A 22,740-nucleotide genomic window follows, 5' to 3' on the forward strand; every position below is an offset into this window, starting at 1 on the left:
TAGAAGTTTCGTCACTTACCTTTTTGAATAGCAACACCTGCCCATGGCTCAAAAATAAATAACCAAAAGTATTCAGTGGAATCCTAGCCCCCTTCTCCAACACAACTAATCACAGCTATGTGTTTCTTATATGTTTTTCCAGAATTGCTTTATACATGTGACAGCAAATATGGATATAGATTATTATATATTTCTTGCCTTTTTTCACAAAAAGTAGTTTATTAGATATCCTTACATGATGGTGCAGCTTGCTTTTTTTTCACTTAACTATATGTGTTGTACAACTTTCTACATCAGTGTATAGAGAAATTTCTCACATATTTTAATAGATGCAGAGAAGTCCATTGCATTTAATCAATTCTCCACTGACTGACATCTGGGATTGTTCCTATTGTGCTATTAACAATTCTGAAATAAATAATTTGACACAGATCATTTTGCACACTTGCATCTATGTCTATTGGATAAATTCTCAAATACAGGGTTGCTAAGGCAAAGGATATGTATATGCATATATATATATATATATATATATATATATATATATATATATATATATATATAATTTTGAAAATTCTTGCTATATTCCTCCCAATAGATGATGTATTGATTTATCTTCCCACAAGCAATGTATGATAATCAAGTTCCCTGTATCTTAATTTATTATCAAACTTTAGCATTACTGCCAATCTGATAGATGAAAGAAACATATCTGAGTTAGTTTGAAATTACATTTCTCTCATTATAGAAGAAATTGAGCAGATTCATAAATAGTTCTATATGTAACTATAGTTATAAATATTAAGCTAAGAATTGGTTCATAGTGATATCTACAACTCTAATCCATTGCCATATGGATCAATCTAGCTTGTCCTCTTGCTTATCTACAAACTCTCACTCTAACATCCATCATCTATTTAATTTTCTTGTTCAATTTCAGTATAAATATATAGCAGTGTCAGAATTGTTAATCAGTAATCCTCTAGGAAACACCTTTGTCAAATAGAGTATAGTGCTTATGTACAGTTTCTTTTGTCTTTAGTTTTACAGATGCCACTAATTTCCAACATTATTTGGGTCAGTGCCTTTTCACTCACGTCCTTCAGTGAAACCATTTCATACATTTGTTATTCAGTTGGATTGTTTTGTCACATTCTGCATTCTATCCTGGGATTTCCCTGACCCCTTAAATCTTTTTTTTTTTAATTTGCATACATTAAGGTTTATCCTTTGTGCTATAAAGTTCTATGGACTTTCACAAATACATTGTATCATGTATCCACAATTACAGTACAATATAGAACAGTTTCATTTAAAGATATCCCTATTCACCTATTCAACTCCCTCTACCTTTCTCCAAATGCTGGAAACTACTGATCTTTTCACTGTCTCTATTGTTCACTTTTTAAAAAATATCATGTAATATGGCCTTTTTAGACTGATGCTTCTCATTTAACAATGTATGTATATTTCATTTAGCAATACATGTATATGTATGTATGTCTATTCACATATATGCAATATATGTGAATTTCATCTGCTTATTCGAATGTCATGAATTCTCATTTTTCACTGAATAGCATTTTATGATATGGATGTACCATGTTCATCCGTTTACCTATTGAAAGACATCTTGGTTGCTTCCAGTCTTTGTCAGTGATAAATAACACTACTATAACATCTCAAATTAGTTGAGAAAATTGCTAAAAGCACAATTGTTGGATCATATGGGAAGATAGTTTAGCTTTGTAAGAAACTGCAACATTGTCTTCCAAAGTAGCCGTGCCATTTTCCATTTCCATAAGCAAGGAATGGAAATTCCTGTTGCTCCACACCACCAACAATTGGTATCACCTGAGTCTTTTGTTTGTTTGTTTGTTTGTTTGTTTTGTTTTAGCCTAATAGATGTGTAGTGGTATTTCATTGTTGTTTAAATTTTATAATTTTTAATGACAAACAATGTAGAATATCTTTTCATACTTTTACTTACTGTCTATAGATTTTTGGTTAGGCATCTGTTCAGATCTTTTAACCATATTTTAAATCAGTTGTTATTTTCTTATTATTGATCTTGTTTACTTTCAATCTATTTCCTTCCAATGTTTTTTGCAACAATGATTATTTGTATTAGTGTCTTTTTTCTGCCTATGTTCTCAAATTCCAATATAAAATTAATCAGATTCTCCCATACAATATTATATTACACCCAATTCTAGGTCTAGTTAACTAAAGCAACACAGAAAATTTGAAAAAAAAATTCTGAAAACATTAGGGGCTTAGGGGAAAATTTTGTTAGCAACAATGAAAGGCACTGGGTAAAAAAGTTAAAAGATAATGAAATAATGATCTCTATTCCTAGGATCCATTAGAGACCATAGAGTTCTGACACTTTGACCTTGTGTTACAGGCAAATACTTCATGTTTCTCCCTTGAAGAGCCCTTTATTTGGCTCATGTTTGTCCATATCTCACTGAGAGTAATTAAGGGGAACATCAGAGCTTCAGTGGAGAGCTGTAAAGTGAGTAGATCTGCTGATAAAGCACTTGTGAACACCCTGCATGCAATTCTGGACAGTTAAGGACACATTGAAATCACCTGGGGAGATTTAAAAATACTGATGCTTGAGTCTCAATCTAGAAATTCTGGTTTTTAATTGGTCAAGGTATTGGGAATCTTAAAAGCTAATACACAGCCAAGTTTGAGAATCACTGCCATCGGGCAGGCTTTCCAATGTGATAAACTTCCCCTGTGTTACACAGATCATTTATCCTGGAATTGCTAGGGAAATGGGGTCCCAAATGGAATGAAGTCCATGACAGAGAAGACAGCCTTACAATTCTAGCCCGGGTATCATGTAAGAAAACGATAATCATATCAGCACAGCATCAGCAAAAATAGGAATTGCTTATCATATTAGCATTTTGTGCGATAAACTGCAAAATAATCCTTTAAGAGGGTCCAGTTGTCATTCTTTAATTGGCACCTGAAGTACTCATAGAGTGAAAATATTCCAGAACTGATGGAAGCAAAGCAACACATCAAACTTTTAATCCAGGCAGGAGGAGAAATACACTGTTGAAACAGAGACAGATTTTTTTCGAATTAATTTCTCAACATTTAATGTTTCTCTGTGTTTTCTTGATAATTTTTCTACATATTTTTTAAAACTGACTAATTTTGGTGAAATTGTATAAATCTTCAAAGGTTACCAAAGTATGAAGTTCAACTTGTGGTTCCGCTCATTGTCTTGAAGAGAAAAATTTAGTGTCATCTCTATTTTCTACTGAGTGTATCTGTAATAGTGAATTTCAGTGAAAATTATTTCACCTGAGGTGGTTAAATGTTATGTCGGAAAAAATTTCAATAAGCTGTCTTAAAACAAGATTGGCCCACTGTCTTTTATAATCCCATCTGCCCAACACTTGTTTGTTCTCCTGGCCAGCTGATAGAACCTCTGCTTTCATCTGCTTCCATTTCAACCATGGTCCAAAATTTTCCATTACATAATTTAAACTCAGAAATTCTGCAATAGCCTATTTTTCTCTTAGTCCTTTCCCAAAATAAACTTTCCTGGACCGAAAGAAATATTAATAAGGAACTCATTAACTAGCACCTAGGTCAGTTCTAAGAGAACGTGAGAAGAGAGACAGAGAGAGAGAGAGAGAGAGAGGGAGGGAGAGAGAGAGAGAGAGAGAGAGAGAGAGAGAGAGAGAGAGAGAGAGAAGGAGAAAACTGATAAGGGAAGAGGTTTTCATTTATTTGGGGGAGATTTTAACAAATCCCTTTTGTTTAGCTAGCAGAGAGTCTGTCCTTCTCTTTCTTTTCTCTCTAATTAGGAAAATTGAATGCATTCACATTTAGTCTGATTGCTTATATTATTGAAATTATGCCAATTTACTTTATAGCTTCATTTACTTCCTTTCATGTTTTTAACTTTCCTACCATCTGTTGGTTCAATCTTTATTACTACTGTTGTGTTTTTTCTCTTTATTTTCTGGTCTATGTTTTAATGCACACATTTAGATTTCTACTTTTCTATCACTATCTAGAACTAGTTAAGTCCTCTGTTTTTCTGCTAATGACATAAGAAGCTTAGAACAGTTTATTTACATCTTCTTTAACCCCAACCCACCATCTCTCATGCCAAAATACCTGGGATATTCATTCTAAACAGACATACGTTTCCAATCAATATTTTTCAATTTAAACAATTTACTGTTCTGTTTTATTTTGTGCATTTGCTACTATCTTCCTTTTTTATCTCATGTCTCCCCTTATTTATTTTCCTGAAGAACAGCTTCTAGTAATTCTTTTAGAGAAATCTTGTTTGGGAGCCTGTATTAGTTTCCTGTTGCTGCTGGAATAGATGACCACAAGCATTGTGGCTTAAAGCAACAGAAATTGATTCTTTCACAGTTCTGGAGGCCAGAAGTCTCAAATGCATCTGCAGGACAGCATTCCTTCTGGAGGGTCCTCTGGAGAATCCCGTTTCCAGGTCCTTTCCACTTTACAAAGGCCACATATGTGCTCTGCCTCATGGCTCTCCTCTGCACCTTCAAAGACAGCAGTGTAACCTTCTCAAATCTCTATCACTTTGTGTCTTCGTATAGTCTTCTGTCCCTTTTGACCTTCTCCTCCTCCTCTTAAAGGACCTTTGTGATTACATATAGGGATGACCTGGATAATCCACAACAATCGCCTCATCTGGAGATTATTGGTTTAATCACATCTGCAAAGCCTTTTTGGCCATAGAAGGTAACATCATAGATTCTGGGGATTGGGACATGAATATTTTTGGAGAGGCCTAACTTAGCCTACCACAGTGCTTTTGCCCAAATGAGCATGTCTTTTTTATCATCTCTAGTGTGAGTGAGAGTGTGGCTGCATGTACTGCTCAAAGTCCAAAAGTCTTTTTTTTTCAGAACCTTGAAAGTATTTTATCTTAATACCTTCTTTTAGGCTGTTAGCGTGAAAGGTAGAGTCATTGTAGTAAGGAGTTGATTCTGACTATTAAAATCATTTTCTTTGGTGCACCATAGTCTTCAAATTCCATTAATGGTGAACTGTGGTTGCCTTAACAGTTTTCAATGTCAGTGCCTTGCCTTCAGCTTCCTGTGTGCCTGCTCACCTCCGCCACAGAAGAAGTCTCCTTCCACACTCTTTCCTTTCCCTCGGTGTAGATTGCAGTTGCTTACTGCTCCCACTGGTTAGGCTCCTAGTGAAGGACAGGTGGGAGTGAAAAAGAAAATTCTTTGTTGTGCTAGTTCAGTGTCAGTTTAGGAAGGCCCAGTGATCTGGCCTCCGGGGCGGGACTTTCTGAGTATTCTGTGCCCTACTCCCTGAGACAGCCAAATTTGGCATTGTATCTATGGTTGGTTTCATGTAGAAGCTTCCTGCCTCTCCCTCAGTGGTTAACGACTCCCCTTTAGTATAGGCATGGCATGTTGGGCCCAAGATAAATTTTTGCCCCTCCCCATATATAAAATTTTTTTCTTCTACTTTTCCTCCATTTTCGGTAATAATGCATATGTACGAATGCCATGGAAATTACAGGTTTTGCTACCCTTCTGCCAAGGGCTTAAAACATTTGCTTCATAAGAGAGAAGGCCTAATGAAGGAACAAGGCTTTGCACACACCCCCCCACACACACACACACACATACTTGTATAACAACAAGCATCTCCTCCTGCAATCTCTACAACAGGTTACATAGTTTGTGTATTCAGACTCTTTTTTGGAGGAGCATATTCTTCTTTGAATTGCCTTGGAACCTTAGCTCTCTGATGGACTTGAGAAAAGCTGTCAGTCTGTAGTTTACTCAGTTTTTCTTATTGTTAAGGTGGAAATAACACCTTTGGCATTTCTGTATCCTAAGCAAAAGCAGAAGGCTCCATGAACTTTCATTAAGAAAATTCACTCAAGAATATAGAATGCTATCTCTATCAAAGCTCCATTTCATCCTACAATGAGTTCACAACCTTAGTTATTTATTGAATTTAATCTAAATTGGAATCAAATGAGTGCTGCTTGGATGACTAACTAGTTTTATTACATAGTTGCACTTAATACCTTATCTTTAGGTTGCTTCATTTATATAATTTCATAAAGAAAAGCAAATAACTCTCCGTGGATTTAAACAGCCCATCTTCTCAGAAATACATATATCTGGACATCAGCTTTACTTTTTTTTAACTAAATTGTTTTCACTTGTTTCATAATTTCCATAATGTGGGTGAGTGCTTTGCATCCTGGATAAAGCTATGTTGAGCAAAAAAAAGTAGCTTGAAATAGTATAACCAATTATCTCTATATAATAAGGAAAACAATTTTAGACTGCGATACAATCAACTAAGCTTATACTTATTTTTATTACAACAAAAATTAACAATAGCAAAGGCAAAAGAGAGCAATTATAGATGATCAGGTGTTCATTGAACACTTCTGGTTGGATTTTCTAGAATAATGCACACTGCACTAGCACTGAAAAATCCTTTTGAAAAGCATTTCCGTTAGAATTAATTAATTTAGACACTTAATGAAATCTTGTATTATATATGTGATTTGTGACCTTGATGTGTGACCTTGAGCAAGCCACTAAACCAGTCTGGACCTCTGATTCCCCATGTGCACACTGTGAAGGCTAAAGTAAGTCATCTTTTAAGATCCCTTCTAGTGCTATGACTTGGGGTAAAGATAACCAATGAAAGAAAATATCATTTGCTGCTTTTTTGTGCTTATCTTCTTGATGAACTGTGATAGCTAAACTTTATCCAAGATCCCTTAAAGCCTCCTCAGAAATTTCATGATTTTATATACTTCTGGTTACATGGGTCTATTTTTTCTCAGATTACAGGTTTTCGCTAAGGAATGTGGATTTTGGACACCCTAACAAAAGTACCTCTTGTGAAGTATTTATACTCCAGGCCTGGTTGAGAGTGGAAAAATATTATTTGATGCCCCTCCTACTCTACTTCCCCCTCCCAAGCCCTGAACTTCCTTTTCTTAGTGGGAAAATAGAAAGAAACAATTTTATTGCCACCTAGGTGTTCTAACCAAAATGAGATGGAGAACTCTGCATAGTCTCCTGAGGTCCCCTTGGGCTTCTCTGTAAAGAAATAATGGCAATGTTTATACATTTCAAAAGAGATCCAAGAAACACAAAACTACACGACTTTTAAATTATTTCAAGAATGAGTTCTGGGTAGATGGACTTTCAGGGTAAGTAGTGGGTTAGTCAGGGAAACAAGGGGAGGGCATGCTGAAATTTGATCTGAAGCTTGGAAGCACTGAGAGGTACAGAATTGGTCCAAACTGGAACGGCTTGAGCACAGCCTGGAAAGATGTGAGATGGGAACAGTGCTAAGAAAGAGTCCATATGAATGAATACAGATCATCTAGACCTAAGACACAGAGGGGGGTGAGAAATGCTCACTCAGCAAAAGCTTTTCAAGACTGCTGAAAATTATGCAAATATGCAAGTTTTATCAAGTTCTGAGTTTCTGTCTTCTCATGGTTTTATGGTATTAAAATTATTTTGTGAGATCTATTTATATAGTATGTTAACCCTTTTTGTCTGTTATATGCTTTCTGAATATAATGCCAATTTATTTTTGCCTTCGTCAGTTATGATTTTTGACTACCAAATTATAATTTTATGTATTAATATTTGTAAGTATTTTCCATTTTGGTCTATGAGTTTGCTGCTATGTTGAGAAAGTCCTTCCCACTCCTCTAAAATTATATAAATATTTAACTTTATTATCTCTTGTTACATTTATACTTTTCTATGCAATTAAATATTAAAATTGTTTCATAGACATTTGGCTATATGATGTTAGGGAAGATTAACAAACTGTCCTAATTCTATTTATTGAATGAATTATCCTGATATTTTCCCATGAATTTGAAAGATCACCTATATTATATACCAAATTCTTATATATCCTGTGTTCCCTGATCTGTCTTGCTGCATCATTGCCTGATTTATAATCATTTCATTCTGTTACATGGAAAGTTCCCTTACAAAGGGAAACTTAACCTTACCCATTATTTTTTATCAAATTTTCTCGGTACTTCTCACATGCATATTACTTATTTTAGATAATCCTTAAAACATTTTGATGTGTATATTTTAAAATCTATCCATGTGTGAAATACTCAGTTAAAACCATTTAAATTGTTAGTTTTGACTCAAGAAGGCTAATTTAAAAAGAAAAAAATCAAAGTGTAAGAGCAGTGATGCTGGCAATCTGGATATGCCAAAGAGAAGCCATAAAGTGCTTCCTTTAAATGAAAGGGTGAGTGCAGTACAATAAGATATTTTGAAAGAGAGAGAGAGTGAGAGAGAGACCACTTTCATATAACTTTTATTACAATGTATTATTATAATTGTTCAATTTTATTATTAGCTATTGTTGTTAATCTCTTACTATGCCTAATTTACAAATGGAACTTAATCATAAATATGTATGTATGTAGAGGAAAACATATAGTGGGTATATAGGGTTTGAAACTCTGCAGTTTCATGCATCCACAGGGGGTCTTGGAACATGTCCCTCACAGATGAGGGGACTATTGTAGCTTCATCCCCTTGTCTTCTTCCAGCATAGCCACAAGGACAGTATTTCTGGTAGAATGAGGAGGTAGCCATTTTACTTGACATCATTTGAGAGGTATAAAGAATGTCTCTATAGGAAAACTTTATATATTTTGGACATTAGCCCCTTACCAGAGGCATTGTTCGCAAATATCTTCTCGCATTTGGTTGGTTGCTTCTCTGTTTTGTTGATGTTTAATTTTGCTGTGCAGAAGCCTTTTAGTTTGATACAATACCATTTATTTATTTTTGCTTTTACTTCCCTTGGCTTTGAAGTCAAATTCATAAAATTCTCTTTGAACCCAAGGTCCATAAGTTTAGTACCTATGCTTTCTTCTATGCAATTTATTCTTCCAGGTCTTATGTTTAGGTCTTTGATCCATTTTGAGTTGTTTTTGGTATATGATGACAAACAGCAGTCTAGTTTCATTCTTTTGCATGTGGCTTTTCCAATTTTCCCAACACCATTTATTGAAGAGTCTTTCTTTTCTCCATTGTTGTTTTTGGCTCCTTTGTCAAAAACTATCTGCCCACATATATGTGGTTTATTTTTGAATTTTCAATTCTATTACATTGGTTTTTGTGTCTGTTTTTCTGCCAATACCATGCTGTTTTGTAGTACAAATATATAAGGAACTCATACCATTCAAAAATAAAATAAATAAAATAAACAATTTAATTGAAAAATGGCCAGGGGATCTGAACAGACACTTCTCCAAAGAAGACATACAAATGCCCAGCAGATATATGAAAAAATGTTCAACTTCACTAGCTATTAGGGAAATGCAAATCAAAACCACAATGAAATATCACCTCATCCCAGTTAGAATTGCTATCATCAACAAGACAAATAATAACAAGTGTTGGAGAGGCTGTGGAGAAAAAGGAGCTCTCATACACTGTTGGTAGGAATATAAATTGGTACAGCTACTATGAAAAAATAGTATGGAGGTTCCTCAAAAATGTAAGAATAGAATTACCATATGAACCAACAATCCCTCTTCTGGATATTTATCCAAAATTTCTGAAAACATTTATCTGTAAAGATATATGTACGCTGATGTTCATTGCAGCATTATTCACAGTGGCCAAGACATGGAAACAACCAAAGTTGTTTGATAGATGATTGGCTAAAGAAGATGTGGTACATACATGCAATGGAATACTACTTGGCCATATGAAAAGATGAAATACTGCTATTTGCAACAACATGGATGAAACTTGAGATTATCATGCCAAGCAAAATAAGTCAGAAAAAGTCAAGAACCATATGACTTCACTCATATGTGGGTTATAAAACTGAAAGCAACAAATAGACAAGACAAGCAAACAAAGAAACAAAACCTCACAGATGCAGACAACAGTTTAGTGGTTACTGGAGGGTAAGGAGGGGCTAGTAAAAGAGGGAAAAAGGGGGGTCAAATATATGGTGATGGAAGGAGCACTGACTATGCGTAGTAACACATAATGCAATACATGGATGATGTATTATAGATTTGTACACTTGGAATCTATTTAATTTGGCCAACCAATGTCACCCCAATACATTTAGTAATAATAAAAAACTATGTCCCTGTCTGATGCCTTGTCTTTTCATTTGTGCTAAATCCCCTGCCTATAGTACAGACCACTGATTTCTAATTGCTTAGTATGAATGCATGTATCACACCACTTTCTCTCTGAGAAAAGAGGAAGGGACAATAAAGCAGTGGATGGAAATAGGAGGAACAAAACTCTAAATTTATTTACTTCATAATTTTGTGTGGTGGTAAAACTGATACAGTTTTGCTTAAATACCACAATTACTTATATCAACCTTGCAAAAAACAAATTTTTATTAGAGTTTGCATTTTTATTCCTTCCTATTCTGGAATGAAGTGTTTTCATTTTTAGCTTTTGATAGGAATGTAAAAATTTCAAGATTCCCTGAAGCAAGTGTCATGAGTGAATTACAAGCTAAAAACTAGGTGTTCTCTTATCTTTGGATGTGAAATAATTGTTCTTCTTTTCCTTTCAGTTTCTTCTTTGTGGCATATGTGGAATATTGTGCGCCAAAAAAAAATCTGGACTTGTCGTAAGTTTCTGCCTTGTTTGTGTTGTGTATTGAAATATTTGAAATGTGAGAACTCAAAAATGGAAATGGTGACTAGCCAACTTTCATCTGCTGAATGTTACTCATTTAGGATAAAAAGAAAACTGACAAATAAATCCTAGCCTTTTTATTTTCAAAGAAACTATCAAGGTTATTAGAAACTATGACAAAAAAAAAAAAGGAAAGGAAGGAAGGAAGGAAGGAAGGAAGGAAGGAAGGAAGGAAGGAAGGAAGGAAGGAAGGAAGGAAGGAAGGAAAAGAAAGAAAGAAAGAAAGAAAGAAAGAAAGAAAGAAAGAAAGAAAGAAAGAAAGAAAGAAAGAAAGAAAGAAAGAAAGAAAGAAAGGCTCTGATCTACTCCTTAAATATGTGAATGACTTCTGTGGATGACAGTTTCCACTTTTCCAACTTATAGACTCCCAAACATTCACATGACTCCTTCAATAAGCTGAAAAAGATATAACTTGAGTTCCTGGGAAATTTAACTATTTAAATATGGAACTGAGCCTAAGGATTACTGGCTTTGTTTGACTGTGAAGTTAATTTTGCAAAGCAGCAAAACAGCTGTGTTGTTATAGTTACAGTTAATTCCCAAAGATTTTTTATTTAATTTTATTTTATTACTGTGAATGCAAATGTAAGTGTTTTCAGATGTTTTATGGTACTATCATGGGTTTCAGGGGTATGGAACATGCTCCCAGTTAACTCTGACATTGGCTGGAAGATAACTTCGGCATGCTGAAGTGTGGTTCCCCCACTGCTTTCCACATCATTTTATGAGAGTTTTGGAAAGAAGGAAAAAAATGTGGTTTATTTTATTGAGTACAATAGGAAAGATCATAGATCTCTAAAAATTTGCAAAATTAATATGACACATGGACCCTAGCAAGTGGTCTTTGAGCCTACAAAGCTTTTTCCAAGGGGAGACCAATTATTTGATGAGGGCAAGGGATGGGGAGTGGTGTAGTTATTTTTAACTCCTTTTTGTAATCATGCCTTTCTCTGTGAGAATATCTATTGAGACTAAAAAGATGAAATCTCCATTGCTTTAGACATATGATATGTAATATTTTAAATTACATACAAGGAAACCTTTGGATATTTTTTTTTTCTTCTCGCAGGCTTGTAATTTGCATCTATGATGCTCCTATCGATCTTTTGACATGGACTTCATTTTTTTCTACACATTTCTTCTACAGAGACTCTTTATGGCTATGTAGTAACAATTTCTTGGCACTTGGGTGAAAGAAAAAGTTGTGGGGAGAGAAGAGAGAGAGAGAAGGAAGATCTCTTAGTCTGCTGGAGCTGCTATAACAAAGTGCCATAGACTGGGTGGCTTATAAACAACAGAAATTAATTTTCATGGTTCTGGAGACTGGAAGTCCAAGACCAGAGTGCCAGCAGAGTTGGATTGTGGTAAAGCCATCTGATGGCCTTGCAGACTTTGGCTGTTCCAGACTTTGCTGTTTTCTCGCAGGACAAAAGGGAAAAGATAAATCTCTAGAGAATTTTATATGAGCACTGATCCCACTGCTGAAGGCTCCATTGTCATGACCTAATTATGTCCCAAAGACCCCACCTCCAAATGCCATTGTATTGGGAATTTGGCTTCAGCATATGAATTTTGGAAGAACAAAAGCATTTAGTCCATAGCAAAAGGAAAGGGAAGGGAAGGGAAAGAAAGGGAAGGGCAAAAAAGGGAAAGGAAGGACCTTTTTAAAAGCCACTAGGGTCTTTTTTCTGTCTTTCTAATTCTCTTACAAGTTAGAGAACAAAAATCTGAACATCTGAATTTTTTAGGAACTATCATTCATTTTATCCTGCTATACCATCTGGGATTCCCATAGATGACATTTATCTATCAAGAACTCTCTACCCTTCAGTCAAATTGTGTAAAAATTTCTCCACTCCGAATACCTCTGGCATCTAGAATCTCCAGCTTTGTGAAATTTGGAAATAGTAGATGGTTGTAAACTTGGATATGAATTTTACATTTTAATTCCTAGCTGAGAATGTTGTCTGTACAGGTTAATGAAGTGCCATGCCTTGAAAGAATTACTGAGAATGACATCAGAAGAGATACGTGTTTTCCTCTAACAATCAATTAAATTCGTCATCTTTTTCTTAATTAATAGTAATTAATTATTTGAAGGCTAAAATGTATTCCCTTTTTGTATTTTCTAAGAATGAGTAAACATCAAAATACATTCCCAAGAAATGGCACTCCATCTGAATACACTTTAAAATGAAATATAACTGGTTGATTCTACTTAAAATTGGGAGCTACAAGTTCCTACTTGGGATGATTTAATTATTTGGTAATTGATACTCAGTATTCTATTTAATCAGTTGTAAAAAAGATTTTATTCATCCATTACTGGATTTTCAGCCTTGGTGATAAATACTATGAGACAGACACAATAAGGAATGCTGAATTAAGTTGGAGAGATAAAAGGAACTATTTGTAGTTCTTTCTGCCCATCCTGCTATTTCATTGTGCTACTTCATACATCCATGGTCTTATCTTTTGCTGGGAACTGCATGCACTTAGCTTGGACGACATGTCAAGGAAGTCTTGTGTGAAACCTGTGTTTGGGCTAAGTTCCTCTCCTCCTTACTTTGAGGAAAACTCATTCATCCCTCTTTCCTAATATTTGCCATGCCATGTTGGAACGGGGGATCTTCTCTCACACAAGACTGCAATGTACTCAAAGGAGATATTAATAACTATGAGCTATTGATTTTTGTAACACCAACTGCTAGCTGACTCAGGGCCTAACGGGTGCTAGGTGCTCAATAAGTGCTTGCTAAACTCAACTATCAACAACAAATAATACCTGATAATGTAGAATTAAATTCTACAGTAAGTTATCTAGCTATTTACCCTGTGGAATTGTGCCAAATATTCACAGAATATTTACTATACAGAAGGTGTTGTGCTTGGTTCTGCCAGAGATCCTGTGATATTTAGGTTGAGTAAAAACCCTAGTTCTATTAACAGAGACGCAGACCAAGCCAATAGTAAGATCAAAAGCAAAGCCACATTATTGTGTTTCTCCAAAACAACTAATACAGCAGCAGTTTTGGAATATCTATTGTGTATTTTTCACTGCCATGCCACATAGTAACAAAAGATTTGTAAAATAAAAGGCCAATTCACAGCGAGTCCCTAAATCTCCTGTTAGGGAAATGTTATTCAATACACACACACAATAAAATGTTTATAAATTTTTTAAAAAGAGTTAACTGTATTCCCTAAGATCACAAAGCTAGAGAAGTATGAAAATTTGAAGCTTGGTGAAACTAATGGCAATTCAATGAGAAGATATGTAGATATTTGAGGGGTTGGGGATTAACATAATGAAACGGATTTGAAGTCAGAAAATCTGAGATCAGTCCCTAAATTGAGCATTGCTTGCTCACCATTTATTTTCCAAAATGTGTATTATTATCTCTCTCAGAGAATTGCCAAATGGATTAATTGAGATGGCATCTGTTGAAGTTCCTAACAGAGTAACACACTTTAGATACCAAGTGAATATTACTTAAATCTGAATCTACCTAGAAGACAAATTTTGCTTATTTCAGAGTTTTCATAAGATGCGTCCCTGGCCTTTATATAGTCAGCTATTGATTCCTGAAACCCTATGGTGTATGCCCTCTCTATTGAGTCGGATTACATAGAAACTTGATGAAAGGAGAGTTCCTGTCCTGGAGGAAGCACCAAAAGCATCTTCTCCTTACTGTAGCTCAACCATTCTGGATGCAACAGGAAAGACAGTGCACTGTGTTGGGTCAGCTTTGCTTTCTCAACTTTAACCCTCCCATTCTTTCCCTTATCAGATGATCCTCTTTTCTGCCTGCTGCATCTGTGGACTCATTGGGGGCATCCTGAATTTTCAGTTCCTTCGGGCAGTGACAAAGAAGACCTCTTCCCTCTATCCTCTGCATCTCGCCTCCATGTCTCTTGCGTGCATTGGGATTGGCGGCTGCACCCTCTCTTCGTGGCTCACTTGCCGACTAGCCAGCTATGAACAGAGGAGGATGTTCTCAGAAAGGGAGCATTCGTTGCATCACTCCCATGAAATGGCTGAGAAAGTAAGTCTTGTACCTTTTCCTCTCACTGCTCTTGTGTGATAAAGACTGTAGTCAAATCTAGGTGAATTAACGTGCAGCTTTAGAGGAGAATGTGAGGAATTAGACTTTATAAAAGTTTGGTCCTACTGGATTAAGAATAGGAATTTATTTTTTTTCTTTGCAATTCTGGGTACACCTATTTTCAACATAATGTGATAGCCTTTCTATCTACACAAAAACAGAATTCCTAAAACAGCATGTTTTAAAATACTAAATGCCTTATAAATATGGACTTTTACATATTAAGGAACAACACTAAATATACTCTCCACTCAATAACAACAGTTTTAGAAATCAGATGAATTTGCCTTTTTAGCCCCCCCCTTTGTGCTTGTAAGTAGATGCATTTGATTATGTAAATGAGATTCAAGCATAAAAGGGCCTTTTAATAAGGCAACAAAAAGCCTGGCCTATCAGTGAAGAAATTTCAATTCACATAAAGGTTTGTTTAATTCGCATCTAAACTTCATGCATATTTGGGTAACCATGCCTGTATTTTAAACAATGTTCCTTGCATAATTGTTTCATGAAACCCATTCAAACAGGAAGTTACATTTACCTCATAAAAGAACAAATGATGTAGTGAGCTGTCTATGTTTCTACTACATTTTGCACATATTTTAAAATTTAATTCCTGCTACTGAATCTATTAAGGAAAATATAAACAGCTGTGAAATAAACTCACTAAGATAAGGCTACATCGTATTTTACTTGATATCATGGAACTAAAACTGCACAACCACAGTAGAAAAATTATTAAGAGTTACCACTGCATATTTCTGTACAATGTTATTTTAAAGAAAAACATTTATTCTGTTGTGTTATGTGTTTCCACTTTGTATACAATCTATACATTCATATAAGAAGAGTAAATGCTCTTAAATTGTTCCAAGAAAGCAATTTTAAACAGATTTACATGTGTCCTTCAAAAAAGTTAATAGTACAAATAGCAGAATTGGTAATTTAAAGAAATGGGTTGTTAAAATTACATTAACATTATATATTTGGATAGTGGTTCTTTTGTACTCTATTTTTTTATACTAGTGATTTAGTTTTTTGTGTATATGTTTGTGCAATATTTATTGTATAATTGTTATATTTATATTAGAGATTGAGGGCTATTGAAATAACCGACTTGCCCAGCTGCCCGGTGGTGCCCCCGACACCAGAGTTACCTACAAGGTACGCTGATTTTTAGGGAGTTACCATGTTGTAATGTCACTGCAGGAAGTGCCTCCTCATCTAGGAAGCCATGATGTCAGCAGATCAGTCTGGACTGATGCTGGATGTTGTTTCTCAAAGTATCACTTTCATGAATGCTACTTTGAGGAACTGACATAAATCTACATGGCAGAGTCTTGCAGCTTGAAAGTTGGTTGAGTATTTAAAATATTCAGCCTGCCTATAAGCATCCAAACACATTTCTGCTTGGATGATTCGTGACTCCTTTAATTTCTGCTACGTCATGATTCTGACTCAGTGTCATCATTCACAGACCAGAGTTTTGTTTTTAATAACAGATGTATTTGATAAAGGCAAACTATATCTCCCTCATACCAAAAGTGCACGAGGAGATAAGCTAAGTCTGACACTAATACAGTAAAAATTCTGTATGAAATCTTTCTTTTTGTAAAATTATCTGATGTGATACATTTCAAATTTATTTCCCATATTTTGGATTGCTGAAAATAAATAGTCGCCACGCTTGCTTTGGTTAAACAATATAATTGGAAATACAGAAAGTCCCGTAGTTACTGTGGCTCAACTGCAGTAAATATGTCCATTTGCAAATACTGGTCAAAGTTAAAATATAATCTTCCTGTTACATTGGACATGCCTACTTGCAAATAAGCTGGAGATTCTCCTACATTTAAAAAGGAATTTTCACTGTTATGTTTTTATCAGTGATTTGATTGCATCTATGTTAGAGTGAATTTGATTAAGAAAGATTTTTAAGATTTTTAAAAACTGGATTTTTTTATCCTGCAATAAAAGATTACACATTAGATTAGTTTTTATGATTTTTTAGCTACTTTTTGAATGCAAAGTCATTTTAAGAAAAGTCACCTAAGAAACTTCTGTAAACTCATTAGGAAATTGGGTTTTTGTCCTAGTTGGAGGAATAGGAAAGATGTATGAGTAAATATTGTTAAAGATTATTTTGGAAGGATTATTTCTATTTGTCTTGCCACCAACAATGAGGTCTTGAATGGAGCCTCAAATCAGGTTTTTTATCAGTAAACTTAACCACAGCCCAATAATCCCAATGTACTCTTTAGACTTACCTTCACTTCATATTTCTCTAGCAGGGCCAGCCTCTCTATTAGACTGAACCATCACCAGACCATAGAGGCAGGCTGCTCGCAATAAAGGATATTCTCAACTTCCTGTTAATGGCTTTACTCTAAAAGGGTTTGCGTTTTCAGGTTTTTTTTATTTTTTCCTTGTAATTTTTTTTTGCACCCTAGTAGGGGAGATAAAATGGATATCCAGGGACATGACGACCAACCCCCTACAGCCTGGAAGGAGCCTGGGCACTTTGCATGGACAGATGGTTCTTGATATGAGAGGGAAGGTCTCTACTGCATATTGTCTCCTTTCCCAAAATTTTCTTGGAAGAAACTCTATCCCATCTTCTAAAAGACAGTAGTTTTCAAAAGCGAAGTTCAAAAACCAGGCCAGCACCTGCCACGTCACTCATTGCTCCTCCTAAGCAACTTCCAAAACCAACCAATACAAAAAAAAGCAAGTGTTTTCCCTCTATTTTAGCTCCTGTATTGAATTTTCAAAGAGAAGAGACTAAAAAATAAGGCATGGGTAGCTTTTCATTTTCAAATAAATATTTGGAAGAATTTCTAAAGTTTATAAAAGCAAACACAATACTTTGTAATTGCTAATTCACCCAAACAGAAAGTAGATATAAACTGATAGCCAAGAAATAATTGAGAAAATGGTTTCCATTTGCATTGTTCTTTACCGCTCTGTTGCAAATAGGCCTGTTCAAGTGTGGAAAGATTTTGTCATCTATTTTTAGAAAGTTTTGCCTAAATACTATTTATAATATGATGCACTAACCATTATAAATGTGAATGAGACTCACATCTCCTCATTATCTTTTTTTGTGTAGGGAAGAGCTTAAAGTTTAATAAAACATGAATTCACAGCTTCTAAATTTTTCTTAAATTAGCATATTTTCTATCATTGCAAATGGAACTTTTTATGTTAGGTCATCGTTTGTATTTAAATTTTCATTGCATTCCCATGTAGTTTTCCTCACTAACTTCTTAGTAATTGATTCCTTAAAAAACATGTTAAGTGATTTTTCCTTTTTTTTTTTTTACTGTATGAGTGACAGTGTCATGAAAAATAATCTTTTCCACTATGATTTGTTAGTGAACCATAATTACAAACAAGCAATGCTCCGTGTGGGCCTTTTTCAGTTCTTAGCAAAAAGGCCACAGACTTTTCAATAGAATTAAGGTAACCCCTACATGGCACTTGTTCACATGCTCAGCAAAGGTGCCTATGCATTGGAGAAACTGGGCATAAAACGATCTTTTTTCTAGGTAAGGTCTTTCCAAAATAGAGTTGCGGAACGAAAGGAGAAACTCAGGGCTACTGGGGAAAGATTGAACTGTTTTTGTTCAATCTCAAAGAAGACTTTGGTCTCACAGGCTGTCACTTCAGCAATTTCATGTGCTCCAAGATGGCATGAAATTTCATTTCCTCAAATGCAACACCAATATTAATCCTTGTCCTTCCCCCAAAATCTGCAAGTTTTTCAATGGCTTGAAATTTCTGTTTTGCAAACCCATTAACCAAATCAGTGTCTTCCTCTGAAGGAAATTGTAATTAATTCATGTTATTTTTCCTAACAGGAAGTGACAGACGGCATGAGCAATGGAGGACCACAACTGATATTTAATGGAAGACTATAATCAATGTTTTAAAGAACTGAACATTTTTTAGGATTTTCATGAGGCAAGGAAATACCAAAGGACTAGGAAATAAAACTAAAACATTTGCATTCACTGTTATCTCTCCTGAACTCCCACTAAATTATTCTTCCTCAATTTTGCCTCACTTATTTCTTCAGCTATTTTTACTGGGTGAAAAACTTTCCAGAAATGTTCTAGTACAATAATTTCAACAGACTTTCCAGATTGTTCTAAAAAAGACTTTTCAGGAAAAAGAAAAAAAGGAACAGGTGAAACATAAAGATTCATATTCTACACAAGCACTATTTGACTAGCATGAGTTAGATTTATAATGACACATTTCATATAAGTAATTAAAAAGTACAAATATCAAGAAATAACAATAATTTAATGTCTTTGTTTTGAAAGACAATGGCTTCAAGAATGCCATGATTCAAAACCTCAGCAATGCCTTGTTGTAAGACCCTTGTAATTATTTTCAATTTGTGAATGAATTATATTTCATAATTAATTTGTAAATGACAAAAAACTTAAAGCATAAAGAGATTTTTTTAGAGAGAGAATACTAATCTGTTTGATATTTTTGCATTCTTGCACAAAAGTGAAAGTTGTAAATGAATATCATTTAAGATAAATAAACATGTATTGATCAAACTGTGCAGATTGATCTGCATGATCATAATTGAGCCTAAGAATAAAGTAAAGTATGCGTGTGTATGTACATATATACGAAGGTCTGGCAATTAAGTTCGCGAACTCATCCTAGAAAAAGTGCTTCATACCTCATTGCTGAATATCACTATGGTCACCTTCGAAGTACTCCCCTTGGGAAGCTATGCACCAACCCCAGTGCCTAGTTCACCCTTCAAAGCAATTTTGGAACTCTTTTTCTGTAATGGCCATCAGAGCTGTTGTCATATTACCCTTGATGTCCTGAATGCCATCAAAATGTCTTCCTTTCAATGTTTCCTTTATCTCCAGGTAAAGAAAGAAGTCATTGGGGGCCAGATCAGGTGAGTAAGGAGGGTGTTCCAATACAGTTATTTGTTTACTGGCTAAAAACTCCCTCACAGACAGTGTCGTGTGAGCTGGTGCATTGTCGTGATGTAGGAGCCGTGAATTGTTGGCGAAAAGTTCAGGTTGTCTCACTTTTTCACACAGACTTTTCAGCACTTCCAAATAGCTTGGTTAACTGTTTGTCCAGTTGGTACAAATTCATAATGAATAATCCCTCTGATATCAAAAAAGTTAGCAACATCATTGTAACAAGTTCGTGAACTTAATTGTCCAACCCCATATATATACTGTAAATATTGCAAATATATGGAGCATATATTTATAGTATTCATGAATGTAAATAGGTAGTAGAAAAGGAAATTGTGATGCTGTGGGAATATTATCAAGACTCTATTCCCACAGAGATGGGAAAGCAATTGTTCAAGGCTTTTCTATGCCCACAAAATCACATATTTAATTTCTACTAAATTTGTTCATTTTTATTCTGTTTATTATGTCTGCTGTGTGTAAATATTGTAGCTGATATTTATGGAATTGAGTGATCTGAACAGTGTAAAGATAAATTACTTAATTATTTGACTATTTTACTATTATGGTATTTATGTAATATCAATTATTAATACTGATTTATAAAAATAACTTTAAATCACATACTTCCACATGTATAAATATATACATAATGACTTATGATTATTCATATTTATATTTCAAACAATTTATAGCCCTATTAATTTATATAAAAGAACAGATGACGTATACCCAAAATATGAAGTTACAATTAGCTTTGGTACAACTTAATTTAGTTTTTGTGTTACAGTTCACATGGCATAGTACAGACAAACCATTTTTAAGAATGCATATATCCAAAGAACCTGCAAGAGTTCTCTGTAGAGGAAATAAAAAGATAGGCTTGCATTTATATAGCAAGATTCAATTCTTTTCTTCCCTAATGGAATGTTAAAATAGCAATCTATGACAATAGGCATAAGCAAGAAAATAGCATGGTCTTTGAAAATATTGATGAAAATATAACCTCTGACAACAGATTAAAGCAGTCTAATATTTTTAAATATACAACTCTCACTGTTTTGTCTACTTTTATTTTTCCCCAAAGCTAATCAATTTTCAAGTCATTTTTTATGAGTTACTTACTGAACCATAGCTAAATTACCACATTTAATATCCAGTATGAGAACATGTTATAATTGTGCTAAGAAAATAATAATTCCAGTTACTGGAAATCTAAAGGTCTTTTAGTTTTAGAGCACCATGTCATCACCTGCCATATTTAGTCACCTCATAATTCTGGCTGTATATAGTCAAAAGAAATACCGAACTCTGGTTGTTTGGTGTCCTTTTTGATGTCTCCCAACTCATTTTCCAGTAGATTAAAGAAGTTGCCCATAAATTCAGGTAGTGAATTAACATCATCACTATTAATTTGATGCCACAAGCAGGCATAATTTTTGTCATTGAAAATCTAAACTGTATAATGCAGGTATTTTGTGTGTACATGGTTCTACTGAAGTTTTCCAAGGACGTAGTTTTGTACTGAAAGAATGGCCACTGACTCTAATTTTAGATGGCATTTCTTTGTAGACTTGTTCATGCACTACAGAGTTATAATACATCATTAAGATGGTTTAATGCCTCTTGAAATAATTTATGAAATCACACTTAATGGACAATAGTAGGCATATCACTGCTTTGACATAGAGTTAAGAAGAAATGAAATCATCACAATTATCCAAATAGTCTACAGTGTATTTGACAAAACATAGCTATATCTTTAAATGTAAATTATTTTATCCCAATATTTTCAGGACTCAGTTATTTAGAGTGATTTATTTAGGATGTGTAATAATTATTTTTGAGATATGTAGGAGAAGATACTGCAGTACTTGAAAATTTAATTTTCACAATACATTGAACTATGAACTACAATATTTTAAGTGACTACGTTACAGTTTTAGTATGAGCCTACCCTTGGGAAAAAGTAATACAATACTAAATTAGAAAAAATATGTGAAACTCGTGTGTTGGTGTGCTATAGAGACTAGCTACAAAAAGGTGCAGTTATTATAAGCATAAAAGAATACAAGTGGACTCCTCTTGGAAATTTTAAATGTATGTGTGTATGTGTACACACACACACACACACACACACAATCGTTTAGAAGTGGAACATGGTATGATGACTCTATTGATATGCCTGTGTAATAAAATGGTGTGTTTTGAAACTATATATGGTATGGGCTTTCTTTTCATCACGGTACAAAAATTAATTTCCCCTGATAGCTAGATGAATAAATGTGCTGTTTTGAGATTGGCAAGGGACAGGATGCTGTGTATGAGGAGGCCTCCGCTAGAGGATATGGAATTAAGAAAAGGTATTATTTGAGATAGGAGAGATTGGAGTGTGTTCAAATATAGAGAGAGAGTGGATGAAGATACAGGACCAAATGAGCATAATTAGAAAGCGGTATCCCTGAGGAGGCAGCAGGAAATAAGATACAGATCACAGGAGATAGAATTAAGTATAGATAGGCCTGAGATCACTGGAGATCTCGCAAATGCAACCATAATACAGCTGGTCCCTGACTTTCAATGGTTCAACTTTTGAGTTTTCAACTTTACAGTGCTGCGAAAGCTATACACATTCAGTAGAAACTGTACTTCGAAATTTTAATTTTGATATTTTCCCCGGCTAACGATATGCGGTACAATACTCGCATGGTGCCGGGCAATGGCAGTGATCCTTAGCTCCCAACCAGCCACAAGATCATAAGGGTAAACAACTGGTTCCCTACAATGTACTGTGACACCAGTGTTTTTTTTGTGTGTGTATTGTGCTTTGTGTTTTTGCATCCCCTCATGTCTACAAAATGCCCATATGTGTCTCCTGCTTCTGATGAGAAGAAGAGGAAGGCAATTACAGACGCTCCTGGACTTACGATGGGG

At 34.7% G+C, this 22,740-nt stretch overlaps 1 protein-coding gene across 6 annotated transcripts in view; it reads left to right on the plus strand.

Annotated features, from left to right (window-relative positions):
- Positions 1–22,740, plus strand: part of TMEM196 (transmembrane protein 196) — a 63,720-nt gene that overhangs the window by 39,900 nt on the left and 1,080 nt on the right. For 3 of the 6 annotated variants that reach the window (XM_074340822.2, XM_019727395.3, XM_019727408.3), the window contains exons 2-5: positions 10,615–10,671; positions 14,531–14,785; positions 15,933–16,006; positions 18,703–22,024. In XM_074340822.2, the coding sequence (XP_074196923.1) occupies positions 10,615–10,671; positions 14,531–14,785; positions 15,933–16,006; positions 18,703–18,709 (393 nt within the window). In that variant the 3' untranslated portion in view covers positions 18,710–22,024. Of the gene's footprint in view, positions 1–10,614; positions 10,672–14,530; positions 14,786–15,932; positions 16,007–18,702; positions 22,025–22,740 lie in introns of those variants that run through there. The other 3 variants (XM_019727418.3, XM_019727428.3, XR_002137017.3) reach the window with 2 other exon arrangements.

This window comes from Rhinolophus sinicus, chromosome 4 (assembly GCF_057876585.1).
Source record: "Rhinolophus sinicus isolate RSI-liver-muscle chromosome 4, RSI-T2T, whole genome shotgun sequence".
Lineage (NCBI taxonomy): Eukaryota > Metazoa > Chordata > Mammalia > Chiroptera > Rhinolophidae > Rhinolophus > Rhinolophus sinicus.